Source organism: Clupea harengus, chromosome 11, assembly GCF_900700415.2.
Source record: "Clupea harengus chromosome 11, Ch_v2.0.2, whole genome shotgun sequence".
In the NCBI taxonomy this organism is placed as follows: Eukaryota; Metazoa; Chordata; class Actinopteri; order Clupeiformes; family Clupeidae; genus Clupea; species Clupea harengus.
In genome coordinates this window covers 4,224,668-4,237,834 of record NC_045162.1, presented here as the reverse complement: position 1 = coordinate 4,237,834, position 13,167 = coordinate 4,224,668, and the positions used below count along the sequence as shown (strand labels likewise).

Below are 13,167 nucleotides of genomic sequence, written 5' to 3'. Positions count from 1 at the left end.
GGTGCGGTGTACACCACAGTTTTCATGCACTAGATTTCCTGTTGTGGAGCCAGGGGAAAGGGTGACGTTTTGCGCATGCGTAAACACATTCGTTCACACACGTGAAGTGTTGATCCTTCAATGTAGTAACCAGATTCTTGTATTTATGGAATTTACCTGTTATCTACATTTCATTTCTTACTGTTTTGCACAATGAAAGTAAAAGTGCTTTCCCGAAATCCGGACGATTATGTTCGTGAAACGACAAGGGACATACATCGTGGTGAGTTGTGTATTCAAGCCCACAAAGCTAACTATTTAGCTAGCTAGCTGGATGGCATTAGTTGTTCAGCCAACTTTACCTAGCTGGGACATGTAATAAACTGTTATTTAAAAAGGCGAAATCATTGATTGTCAGGCTTTCCACTAATATCCTATTTAATCCTGTTTCCTGATTGTGTACAGTTGTTAACACCTTGTGTCGTAGAACACCACAACTCTTAGACAACATGTCTTATTTCTGTACTGTCTGATTTTAAATAATTGTATTGTTGCAGTGTGCCTTCTTGCGTTTTTATGAACGTTGCAACATTGCCACTTCTACGTATCATTTACTTTTATTTTGCCCTCACAGTTCCCAGGAACTACGACCCAACCCTTCACCCGTTTGAGGTGCCCAGAGAATACACTAGGGCCCTGAATGCCACCAAGCTGGAGCGTGTGTTCGCCAAACCCTTCGTGGGATCTTTGGACGGACATAGAGATGGCATCAACTGCATGGCCAAACACTCCAAGAGCCTGTCTATTCTACTATCAGGGGCCTGTGATGGAGAGGTAGAAAAGCACTGAAGAATAATGAATAGTTGTATAGAACATGTACAGTGTCAAGCTATAGATCTCACCCAGAAAGTTGTTTGGGATTGTTGACTCAGTTGCTGATGATGACTGTTTGTGTTGTTGTTCTTGCTGCTAGGTGAAACTGTGGAACCTATCAAAGCGTGAGTGCGTACGCACTGTGCAAGCTCACGAAGGCTTCGTCAGAGGAATAGCAACCCGATTCTGTGGCACGTCCTTCTTCACGGTAATATGATGTCATATACCCTTTCACTAATCTGAATAAAACTTCATCTGTAGCCTCCCACTCCTGAACTGCTTCCTTCCCCATTGTTTTTTTTTATTTGAGTTCTTCCTGTCAAATAAATTGATTTTCTCCTGTTTTCTCTCTCTCTCTTAGGTTGGTGATGACAGGACAATCAAACAGTGGAAGATGGAACCTCCCGGCTATGGAGAACAGGAGGAACCTCTTAACACAATCCTTGGCAAGGTAGGAGTTCAATTGACTTTTTAAGAGCAGTTGACATTTACAGAATGTCTTAACCAACAGGCTGTGCACATGCTGAGTAGATATCACCATCACTTTCTTTAAAAGTGTATTTTTAGTGTATGAGTGTATGAGTAGTTGTGAATTCATCACTTAACTTGGTAAACTACTGTCATATGTGATGCAGTTTATAGATGTACTTTCTGTGTTAAATGGTAAGCAGAAGGAATGAATATATTTATAGATACTTTGTGGGTTCTGGTAAACATAACTGTTGGCTAACATGATGTGCAATGTTATTTTCCGTGATCAAGCTTTCTCCTTTTAATCTAAAGTTAGTTTTATTGTAGCAGTGGTTTTTATCATTTTCCAAATGAACAAGAACACATCAACTGTGTTTGCCACAGTAATGTAAAAATATATATCATCTAATCATAGTTGCACCAACTGATTTCTTGATCATGCTCTCCTACATGCAGTGTTCTCATCCATCTGCTCTGTCCCACTGCAGGCTGTGTTCACTGGCATTGATCATCACCAGCAGGGGGAGACGTTTGCCACCTGCGGCCAGACGGTGGACATCTGGGACGAGCAGAGGACCACCCCTATCCGCAGCTTCTCCTGGGGAGTGGACAGCTTTAGCTGTGTGCGCTACAACCCAGTAGAGGTGAGCCTTAACTCGCTACGCTCCCAAGATGTGATATTGGAGCGTTGACTTGCTGATCATTGACTTTTTACTGGACACTGTTTTCAAATTTCATGTCTGTTTTTTGTGGTGCTCTCTCACACACACACCTTCTCTCTCTCTCTCACACACACACCTTCTCTCTCTCTCTCACACACACACCTTCTCTCTCACACACACACACACCTTCTCTCTCTCACACACACCTTCTCTCTCTCACACACACCTTCTCTCTCTCACACACACACTCTCTCTCTCACACACACACCTTTCCTCTCTCTCTCTCTCTCTCACACACACACCTTCTCTCTCTCTCTCACACACACACCTTCTCTCTCTCTCTCACACACACACCTTCTCTCTCTCTCTCACACACACACCTTCTCTCTCTCTCTCACACACACACCTTCTCTCTCTCACACACACACACACACACCTTCTCTCTCTCTCTCTCACACACACACACCTTCTCTCTCACACACACACACCTTCTCTCTCTCTCTCGCTCTCACACACACAGATCAGAGTACTTTACTTCCTTCTGCAACCTGCTGATCCACCTTCTGGGCCGCCGTTAAAATGGATGTTTCCAATGTTATGACCATGTAAAACCTCTCTCTCTGTCTCTCTCTCTCTCTCTCTCTCTCTGTCTCTGTCTCGCTCTCTCTCTCTCTACCTCTCTCTCTCTCTCTCTCTCTCTCTCCCTCTCTCTCTCTCTCTACCTCTCTTTCTCCCTCTCTCTCTCTCTCTCTACCTCTCCCTCTCTCTCTCTCTGTCTTTATCTCTCTCTCTTTCTCTACCTCTCTCTCCCCCTCTCTCTCTCTCTCTCTCTCTCTCTCTCTCTCTCTCTCTCTCTCCAGACTGAGCTGCTGGCTAGCTGTGCCTCAGACAGAAGCATAGTGCTGTATGACATGAGGGAGGCCACTCCTCTCAAGAAGGTCAGTGTCTCTTCCTATACGACTCAGACACACTGTAGTTGCTTAATGTTCAGTAAAGTTACATATGATGTTGGTATAGGAAATCAGCTCAAGTGGTTAAAGCATGATTCAAATTCATCTTTAAGAAACTATGTGAACATGTGCTAGTGAGATTTGAGTGATGTCATTTTTGTGATGTTAATTCATGAATCTACATGAAACACTGAGAGGTTTTTCTGTTAAAACCATCATTTCAATCATAAACGATCAGTGAGCTGAAACACATTGTTTCTGAGCTGTAGAGTGTTTCATGTCTAACGCCTCTCACTCTTAGGTGATCATGAAGCTGAGGAGCAACACCCTGTGCTGGAACCCCATGGAGGCCTACTACTTCACCTGCTCCAATGAAGACTACAAGTACGTTTATGTGTACATTTCAAACTCGTCCTGTGTGTTGTATACCTTAAGCAATCAAGCACCCATTTGTCCGTCCCAAAGATATATTTACGCAAGGGCTAACCTATTGCTGTTTGACTTTGATATCATCACAAGTCCAGTTGAATGAAATCAAGGAAAGCCTCTTTCAGCTGAGTGATCTGGAGAGATTCGGTCTGTAAGAAACTCCACCTCTGAGAAGAAAAGATGCTATTCATTGGTTCTGCCTTGTGTGATTGACAGCCTGTACACCTATGACATGAGGCACTTGGACACCCCTGTGACGGTTCACATGGACCACGTCTCTGCGGTGCTGGATGTGGACTACTCCCCCACGGGGACGGAGTTCGTGTCCGCCAGCTTTGACAAGAGTATCCGCATCTTCCCCAAGGATGGCGGCCACAGCAGGTACGGACGGCGCGTGTGCGGGAGCACATGTGGTGAACAGAAACAGATCCCTGATGTTCGACAGATGTGCACACAAACCTTGTTTTGCTAGCGTTTCATTCTTGTGTAGTTTTTTGTTTGTGTCACTGTGATCGTCGTGAGCTTTCTTTCTAAATGGGATTGAAATGGAACTGAATCACAGACCCAAACCTGATTGGTCTTGAATTTAACCTTGTTGAGATAAAACGGGTTAAATGCTGGACCTTTAGGTAAAACCATTTTCCACAAAAGAGGTTTTTGTACCCCTGACAAAGGTTCAGTGTATATCCCAAACCCCCTGAAGTCACCAGCAGATAGCTAATTGACTTCACACATAAACCTGACCTATCTCTCCTCTGCTTGCCTCAAATTACAATAACACTCCAATGTGAATGCCCATTGAGCGACATGTTTGTGGGGGCTATCGAGCTGATTACTCCTAACTGGCAGCGGGCTATTGATTTTAATGCGGCTCCTAAAAGCACCGTGCTCATGATTAAGCAGAATATTCTCCAGCGTGGTATACACAGCGCCACACACACACACACACACAGCTCATCCCAGATCGATGGGCACCAGGCTCCTGTGCCATATGCAAACGCCAGTGATGTGGCCCAGGTCATGCCGAGTCAGAGCGATCCGAGCCGCCAACCTGGATGCCCGTCAGCTAATTGATTACCTTTAACATCAAATTACTCCAGCATCAAATAACCCTGCTATCGAATGCATACCCAAACTCGTGTTGACGGCTGATGGACTTGTGCTTTCTCGGAGAATTTGTTATCAGTTGAGATTGATTATGTTGTGCTTGCTCTGGAGAAACATGAAATAGAAGCTATTTCGCTATGCCAGCTTGAACGACTGAAGCAATATTTGGTGTGTTCTTGTGTGAGACCCAATTTGTACCTTGGAAGATACAGATATTACAGCCAGATGCCTATAGGCCCAGAGAAGTTGAATTGCTTACGGCAAAATTAGTTGATTTTATATCGTTGATGTAATTGTTCCAGCAAGTCAGGTCATGAGATCTGCCACAACAAGAGAACAGTTTGAGTCTCTCCCATACTCTCTGTTAGAGCAATGTGGTGCTTATAAGATTGTTTTCACTCTTCTTCCTCTCTCTGCAGGGAGGTGTACCACACCAAGCGCATGCAGCACGTCATCTGCGTCCGCTGGTCGGCCGACAACAAGTACATCCTGAGCGGCTCGGACGAGATGAACATCCGCCTGTGGAAGGCCGACGCCTCGGAGAAGCTGGGAGTGGTGAGTGTGTTTCGGCCCACCTCCGTCACCCACACCAGGGCTCTGGATGCCCATGCAAAACTCCCTAATTTGGCATCTCCTCACGTGTTCTTTTTTTAACAGTTGTCAGAGATGACGTTTATAACCTTTTTATTAATACGCGGAATAGATATCAGAGTTTGGCTGCCTGTTACTGAGGAGTGGAGAGGAGTGTTGAGTGACAGCCCTAAAGCTGATTAACACGCTGAGGTTGGTTTCGATGTCCTGGAGTTAAAACTTCTTTTTGAAGGACAAACAGAAAAAGTGATATCCCTGGCAACAATGCATTCCATAAATCTCATGGAACATCCACAAACGTTGAAATTCTTGCTTTTGGTTTCACTGGTGAATTTAAATTCTACCTAATCCCACATGAGGGAGAGGTCCTAGCTCTGAGCCGAGGCGTTGTCAGGGGAACATTGAACATTTAGAGACAACTCCGTCTGGGTGGTAGAGGCCCTCTATGTTGTGCCCATGGCGGTGACCTAGGCATTCATCCTCTGTCCCCTTCCAATTACGCACCTCTGCGCGCTCCTCACCTCCGTGTGCATCGCCGTGGACACATGCCCGCGTGCCCAGGTGGTGCCCAGTATCAGGATCGTCCTCCGTGCCATAGAGGCCCCCACAGCAGATGTGGGTAAGTGCCAGACACTTTGATGGATGCGCAGCGGCAACACGGGGCATCACTCTGAGTAAGTGGCTCTACAGCCCTGCTGCTCCGTGCCAGACCCCCTCCTGGGAGGGGAGGGGTGCGGCTGGAGGGGGGGTGGTGGTGGTGGTGGGTGGGCAGCGGTCCGAGAGGTTATTCCCCCCCTTTTGCAGTAATTAACGATGCAATTTAACAATGCAGCAATGCCTCAGGATCAAAGCAAACATCAAAGAGGAGGGGAAAGGGATGCGATGAAAAAGGAGATGAGAAGGGGAATAAAATGGGCCTTTGTGGAAACCGCTACCGCCCCCGGCCTCTCTGTGTCTCTCTTCCCCCTGCTCCTGCGTCAGAGAGGCCCAACAGGTGGGCCTGCAGGAGGGCCTTCTCCGCTGCATGGAGCCCAGAGGAAGATGCTGTAGTCCTGAAGAGAGCGAGATTTCTGACAGCAGATGTGACATTTAGTGTACGAAAGCGAAGCGGGATGTGATCGCATCGTACGGTCACTTGTTTTTGGCGGCCATGTTTTTTTATTTAATTTTTTGTCTTCCATCTGTCTCTGAGCCTCTTCTCTCTCCCGATGGAGTTCATTGGCAAGTTTCTGGCGCCTGCTGATCTGTAAGCTTGGAGCGAGAGAAAGAGAGAGGAGAGAGAAAGAGAAAGAGAGAGTAGAGAGAGAGATACGATTTATTTGGACGCCCTGCACTTAAACCGATCAGGCCAGGTCTGCGCCTATCAGCACTTTGCATCGTCCAATCACTTAAGGCTGGCCACTTCAGAAAATAATGAAGCATTAAACAATCAAGATGTTGCGCGAGAGGGTACTTATTTAAGACAGAAAAATAACTGCTGAATCAAGCTAGAGGGGGTGCGCTTTCAGAGATGACCCGAGTCACCCGGAGGAATGTCTCTGTGGAACTTGTGGACGGTGACTTCAGAGTAAAGGGTTAAATGCTTATATTCTTTTTTTTTGATAAGTCTGTTGGCTTGACTGTTGCAAGGTTTTTTACTTTACCACGTTCAAATTATACTTATAACATTTGGCCCACATTTGAGCTTTTAGCATTTCGATTTCAAAACTATGAATGATGAGTGCAATGTGAAGACACATGAAAGTGACCGTGAGTACTTTCAGTAGGTTTGTGTGTAGTTACCCTTCGTGAAGCATGACAGTGCAGTTTGATGTAGTTACCGTCAGCGATTTGCAAAAGCAGTTTGCTCCCGTTTCTTCCAGGCCATCTAACCTGCGAGTCATGATCTCCATTGCCATTTTGCACAGGCAAACGCAAAGTCATGTTTGGGCCTCATCATCCCTCTCTTCTTTTCTCTTTTTCCTCTCTCTCTCTCTCTCTCCTTCATTCCGTCTCACGTGAACCTTGTCAAGACAATGAGATATATTGTTTTCAGGGGGCCTTTTCCTTCCCTTCAAAAAAAACAAAAAACAACCACAAAAAAAAGCAACCTCCCCTCTCCTGGACCGACACACTTGACAGGATCAGCAGCTATTAACGTGCCTTAAACAAATTGAATTTGAGAAAAATCATTGCGTTTAATTAGAATAAAAGCCCTCCGAGGAGAGAGTGCTCCGAGCTGCCTGGCCAGCAGCAAGCTCAGGGACTCGGGAGTTTTACGACCACAAAAAAAAAAGAGATGGATGGGGGGGGGGGGAAGAGAGAGAGTGAGCGCCGGGAGGAGGGTACAAGTGTACTCTCTCTGTGGGTCTGTCCTGTTGTCTTTTAAAGCCATCGATTTGGATGTGAAGGTATATTCATCAAATTTAGTACAGCGATGACTTGTCTCTGAGTGAAGTAACATGACCTTCTGCCTGAAGGCCTGCAGTGGCTGCTGTAATCCTTTTCAGAACACTGTTCTGATGGTCAGTCTATCAGCACTAGATTACTGAATGAAAAACGGGGCCACAATTGCTAACTAGACATACCACACAGCAGTGCGTAATATAGCCGCCACATAAAGTTAGACAATGAGGAAGAATTAAGTGAAATAACTAAATATTTTCCATTCCAAGTGTGTTATCTTGAATGATTTATGTTTCTGGCAACAATGGACTGAAATGTTTGTCGTAAGATCTTAAAGTTTGTCGTGAGTGAAAATGTAGGGAAAAAGTAGTTGTGACGTCTGTACACTGATAGAGTGTACAGTAGTACCACTGAGTACCTGTCTAGTGAATGAGGATGATTGTGACTTCAAAACAGATACATTCTTGTGCTAAATTTGAGCTTTTTGTGAAATGTACACGTTTACTTAAGCAACAATATGCGCTACTTGTATAAATGTACTTGGCATTTATTTTTTTAAGTTTTGAAAAAAGAGAAAGATAGACAGGTGTGTAAATGTGTTCTTTTCACCTGCCGACTAGTCTGGTTGCGAAGACTACTTGTAAGTACTGTAAGTGTCACGTGCGAAAACTAAGTGTAAGTACTGTAAGTGTCACGTGAAACAAGTTGTTGCCTGGAAATAGTATACTTCCTGTGAGAGGATGGGTGAGGTGATGTAGGCTGTTGGGGACATGGGCAGTGAGGCTGGCGAGGAAGTGACTGATTCAAGATTTAGCAGGTAGGATTCCTTACAGAGCCTTAGCATAGCATTAGCATTGTGTGCAGGAACACCTTATGTCAGTGGTGGACCAGCAAACTTCAACCTAGAAGCAAATTAGATCTTGTATCAAAAAGTTGCTTTGTTCTGCCCTTTTCTCTGCTTCCAGTGTATCATTTATGCAACAGTACAGTAAACACATTCGCAACCTTCTTTTGCTTATCTCTCTGTCTCTGTGTCCCTTTCCGCAGCTCACGGGCCGAGAGAAGGTAACTCGCGACTACAACCAGAAGCTGAGGGACAAGTTCCAGCACCACCCGCACATCCGCCGCATCGCCCGCCACCGCCACCTGCCCCACGACCTCTACAAGCAGCGGCGCGAGATCAAGGAGATGAAGGACGCTCGTCGCAGGAAGTACGTCCGACCCCCCAAAAGAGCTCCCCTCCTCCTGTTGTTGTTGCCATTCTTGCCCTTCAGGATAACCCGTGTTTGGTCTCGCATAACAGTCCAAAGCTCAAATGGCTCAGGTCGTTTGGCATAATGCTACCAATGCCAAGACCATGGATCTGTTTCCTTTGAGCACTGTTAGCACAGTGATGGTGTCTCGTTGGAGGAGAGGGGGCCTTCTAGTCATAGTCGACAGTCACACGAGCACCCGCATCAGAGGATGGACTTGATCAAATATTGCAAGGTGTGGATCATAATCTTCTGATTTCTGTAGGGTTGTTCATTTGAGTTGGGTGTGTTGCCACAAACCACTTTGTTCTGAGTGTTGTGTTCAGTGTTGTTGACCTTGTCCAGCATCTGTTTGTTGGACTCGGGCCGGTCTGGACTCCCTCATGCACACACTCCAGTTTCAGCTCCTTTGCCTTTTAAGGTGTCAGCTAGCAGGAGCCCATTCCGGAAGAGTCCAATATTTCACATGTGCTCTCAGGGTTTAGCTTTAGCCCTGTGATCAGTGACGTGTGTCAGGTAGGGGACACTATTCAAGAGGCATGGGAAGTAGGCAGGCAGGCAGGCAGGCAGGCAGGCACACGCACACACACACACACACACACACACACACACACACACACACACACACACGTGGCTGGCTGGCTGGCCGGTGATCTCGCCCCAGCTGCTGTCTGGCTCATAGTAAATGGCACAGCGCGGCAAGACATGGCGCTGCACGACACGGCACGGTACGGCACAGCGGCGTCCACTCCGCTCCTCTGTCCTGCGTGCACCTGCAGTCCTGCGGCCCACGCTGGCCCGGCTCCAGCGGCAGGGAGGCCGAGAGGTCCTCTCCTCACCGCTCCTCGTGTCACGTCTCTCATCCCCTGGCCGGCCGCCAGCCTGGGTCTGGCTCTGGTTCCCTCTCTCTCTTGCGCTCTCTGTCTCTCTCTCTCTCTCTCTCTCTCTCTCTCTCTCTCTCTCTCTCTCTCGCTCTGGCTCTCTGTGGCACCTGTGCCAGGCAGGAGGAGCGGAGCTGAGATGGGCAGCGTCGGTTGGCGGCGAGGGCTGCCGGTGTATTAGAGAGAATGCCTGTGATGATGGCCACACAGAAGGGCTGAGATCATCAGCTCTGCAGGTGTCATTTGTGACTAAGCACACTGCAGGAGTTCTAAAGCCTAATATTCCTGACTGGAAATAGATGGACTGTGACAAGCAGAGATGAGAGTTGTTCTACATCCATCTATAAAAGCTCTCAGTCCTAACTGGATCTGTCGAGCTGTGGTCTTAACTGGATCTCTCGAGCTGTGGTCATAACTGGATCTGTCTAGGTGTGGTCCTAACTGGATCTGTCGAGCTGTGGTCATAACTGGATCTCTCGAGCTGTGGTCCTAACTGGATCTGTTGAGCTGTGGTGGGTGTGTTGGGGTCATGCAGGGTCAAACAGCCGTCCTCACGGTCTCCCAGTCTTATAGTCCACTCTGTGTAGTCTCGTCCTCTTTGCATTACGGACTGTTTCTGATAGGTCTGCACTGTTGTAGTATTTGTGCAGTCTGTACATAAGGCTTGTGTAGCCAGATGGGTATCTGTATATCTATCTCCACACGTCCATGGAGCACTGTGAACTAAGTGTGTGTGGGTGGAACGCAGCATTAATGAGACATTTGAAAGTTTCTAAACCAACCTGAACACCACCTCCTTAGAGCTGAGACCGACGGAGGATTAAAGATCTTTGGCTAAAAGAATGAGGATTTTGAGGGGTTGGTTTGCCCAAAAGTAGCCCTGTTAATGATCATTATCCGATGCACCTCTAGTCTGCGCTTTCAACAAGTTGTCTCCAGACAGGACTCTTCATATGTTAATGACTGTGTGCTATACAAATAAAATCCATTATTATTATTTATTATTATTATTATTATTATTATTATTAATGCTGAAGTGACCTCCAGCCCTGTGAGACTACTGGAGAATATGACCAGTAGGACACTGATTTAAAATGGCTGCCCATCTCATTTCATCATTTTCCAAACATGTTCTGCTGGTGTTACCTTCATCGTGATTACAACCTGTGTGTGTGTTCTGTGTCTCCCCCCCCCCCCCCCCCCCCCCCCCTCCTCCAGGGAAGTGAACGTGAGGAAGCACAGCAAGCCGGGTTCCGTCCCCGTGGAGACCGAGAAGGAGAAGCACGTGGTGGCTGTGGTGGAGTAGGAAGCAGGGCTGCAGAGAGGCTCTCGCTCTGTTTTTGGAGAATTCCTTCACACACACACACACACACACACACACACACACACACACACACACACACACACACACTGTGGGATGGGCCCTTTGAGGCTTGACTGAGACTTTGTATGCTGAGAGAAGGACATTCAGCAGAACGTGTTTTGCCTCAGATAAAAATCTCCAGCTCATCTTTTTTCAGAGATGTGTCGGAGGAGAGGGAACAGGATTTAGACAATTATGAGGACGTGGTCGGATTGTGTAATTTGCATACCTTCAGAAATCTATGATGTGAGGTTGAAAAACTTATTTGATATGCATGTGCCATTAAAATTGTGTTTGATACTTGTGCTTGGTGACTTTTTTTTAAAGTGTAGTAGAATGTCCTTTTTGGGTATGTAATGGCAGTATATCGACATTTAGATGCACAGTTTAGTACATGACTGACGTGCTCTTCTTCACTACATAAAATGGAGTGGCAAGAAATATGCCTCTATTTGTCTCTGCTGAAATGTTAAAGCCCCTCTACTACAGCGGCCGGTAAAGGGATGCTTTAGGACACATCAAGGTCCATGGTGCTGGTAAATAAACCAATGCAATGATTAATCCACATTTAATGCAGTGGGGCCTCCTGGGGGAGAAGAGTCACCCTTAATCAAGGAGCAGTACTTGTACTTCATTGACCAACAGTCAGGTTTTTCTTTCTAATGGATACAAAATTATTTCTAGTACTGGGTTCTTTCTAGTACTAGTACTGAGGGTTTTTTAATGGTTTAGCATGGTGTGGGAAAACACTAATCGACTTGTGTTAATTGGCTCTAGGGCCACATCCACTTAATCAGCGACGGGCTATGGCATAATCCTATCATCCGAATCTCCTCTGCTCCCAGCACGTACCTGATGCGCTGGCCACGGGTTTGAGCGCAAGTGAGCAGATTAAGATCTTAAAAGAGACGGCAGATCAGAGAGAGGGAGTGAGAGACGGGGAAGGCTCGCCAAAAACAACTCGCAGGAACTCTCACGGTCCTGGATTAAATCCATAGAAAGACGCTTCTGCTTTTACGGACATTTACATCCTGGTTTATATGGTTTTCAGAGCTGGTTTTGGCTCGGATTAATCATGGACACTTATTATATTAGTTATTTTAAATTCAGATGGAGTGTTAATCCTTGAGAGCATTTTGATATGAGGTGCGGAGTGTGCCTCTCATATCCACTGCATTTTTGTTTAAGTCCTGTGAAGCCAAAGAAGCGCACAGAATGACCACTTCTAGACTACTATTAAACCATCTCAAAGTAACCGATTCCTTGGTGGACAATAGCCGGGGTTATTTTTAGAATCCAGCCCGGATCCCACTTGCGTGTTTTCTCCATTCCGTGTTTTAGAAGCGATCTCCTCCCGCTGTCAATGAAAGAACGTCAACACGCATTTCCCGTTCCCTACCATCAAAGCCGCGCAGATTTTCCTTACGTATCCTCATCGCTCCGCCTACCTTTCCAATGGGGATTTTTTCATTGCATCCATTTTTGTGTATTTAAGAAATCTCCAAGAATTAGCAACCTGGAGGAAAGCGAGAAACACAGTGAGGAGGGAGGCCACAAAAGAAAACTAACGCGAAAGGACTCGACGCCTTTATTTCAGCATGCGAAGAGGCTCTCTCTAAAAGATGACAGCGATGGGCTAGACAGGATTTAACATGATTGCAAAATAAAAAGGCAAGAGCTCGATTTACGTTCATCAACGGTGGCCTCTCGATTGGATTTAGAAGGAAAATATGTTTGGAGTATACTCCACACGAAGACCTGATCAAATTCCGTGTGTAGCACGGGGACTGCGGTGAAACGCGGCCAGTTGTTAAGTCTCATGAATGGAGATGAGGGCTTTAGAAATCTATTATGTGAATTTAGCGATGCAGCTGGCTTAGTTTGTAGCCTACCTTCCAGCTGCCCAGATACATCTCCCGTGTGGTGCTGGCTATCCTGCTCCCTACTGTGTGTGTGTGTGTGAAATACCATGATGCTTCTTTCGCTTTCACACAGGCAATTTTGGACAAGGAAATGTTTAGCTTGATAGCTTGCATTCGAATGCTAGTAACTTCACTTGCATGTCAGCTTGGAAACGACGGTGATTTGAGTGTATGACAAACAATACCACTCTGAATGCAACCTTTCCAGTTAAGGGCATTAGCCTTTGTGATGACTAGGCTACATGGCAGGTTTCACAGATGTTACATTCATTATGCAGACACTGAAATAGCTTTAATTAAG

At 46.2% G+C, this 13,167-nt stretch overlaps 2 protein-coding genes across 2 annotated transcripts in view; both read left to right on the top strand.

Moving 5' to 3' along the window:
* The first annotated feature begins 67 nt into the window (after window positions 1-67).
* dcaf13 (ddb1 and cul4 associated factor 13) lies at window positions 68-11,250 on the top strand. The gene is made up of 12 exons (XM_031576614.2): window positions 68-262; window positions 614-813; window positions 953-1,060; window positions 1,214-1,303; window positions 1,812-1,967; window positions 2,846-2,923; window positions 3,237-3,319; window positions 3,581-3,745; window positions 4,891-5,026; window positions 8,495-8,658; window positions 10,800-10,935; window positions 10,978-11,250. Exons 1-11 carry the CDS (start codon window positions 193-195, stop codon window positions 10,885-10,887), a joined length of 1,338 nt encoding a protein of 445 aa, XP_031432474.1. The 5' UTR covers window positions 68-192; the 3' UTR covers window positions 10,888-10,935; window positions 10,978-11,250.
* Window positions 11,251-12,316: 1,066 nt separating this feature from the next.
* LOC122133257 (regulating synaptic membrane exocytosis protein 2-like) overlaps window positions 12,317-13,167 on the top strand; it is a 27,267-nt gene continuing 26,416 nt past the window's right edge. The window contains exon 1 of the mRNA XM_042709032.1: window positions 12,317-12,615. The gene's annotated coding sequence lies outside the window, so the exon portion shown is untranslated. The remainder of the gene's footprint in view (window positions 12,616-13,167) is intronic.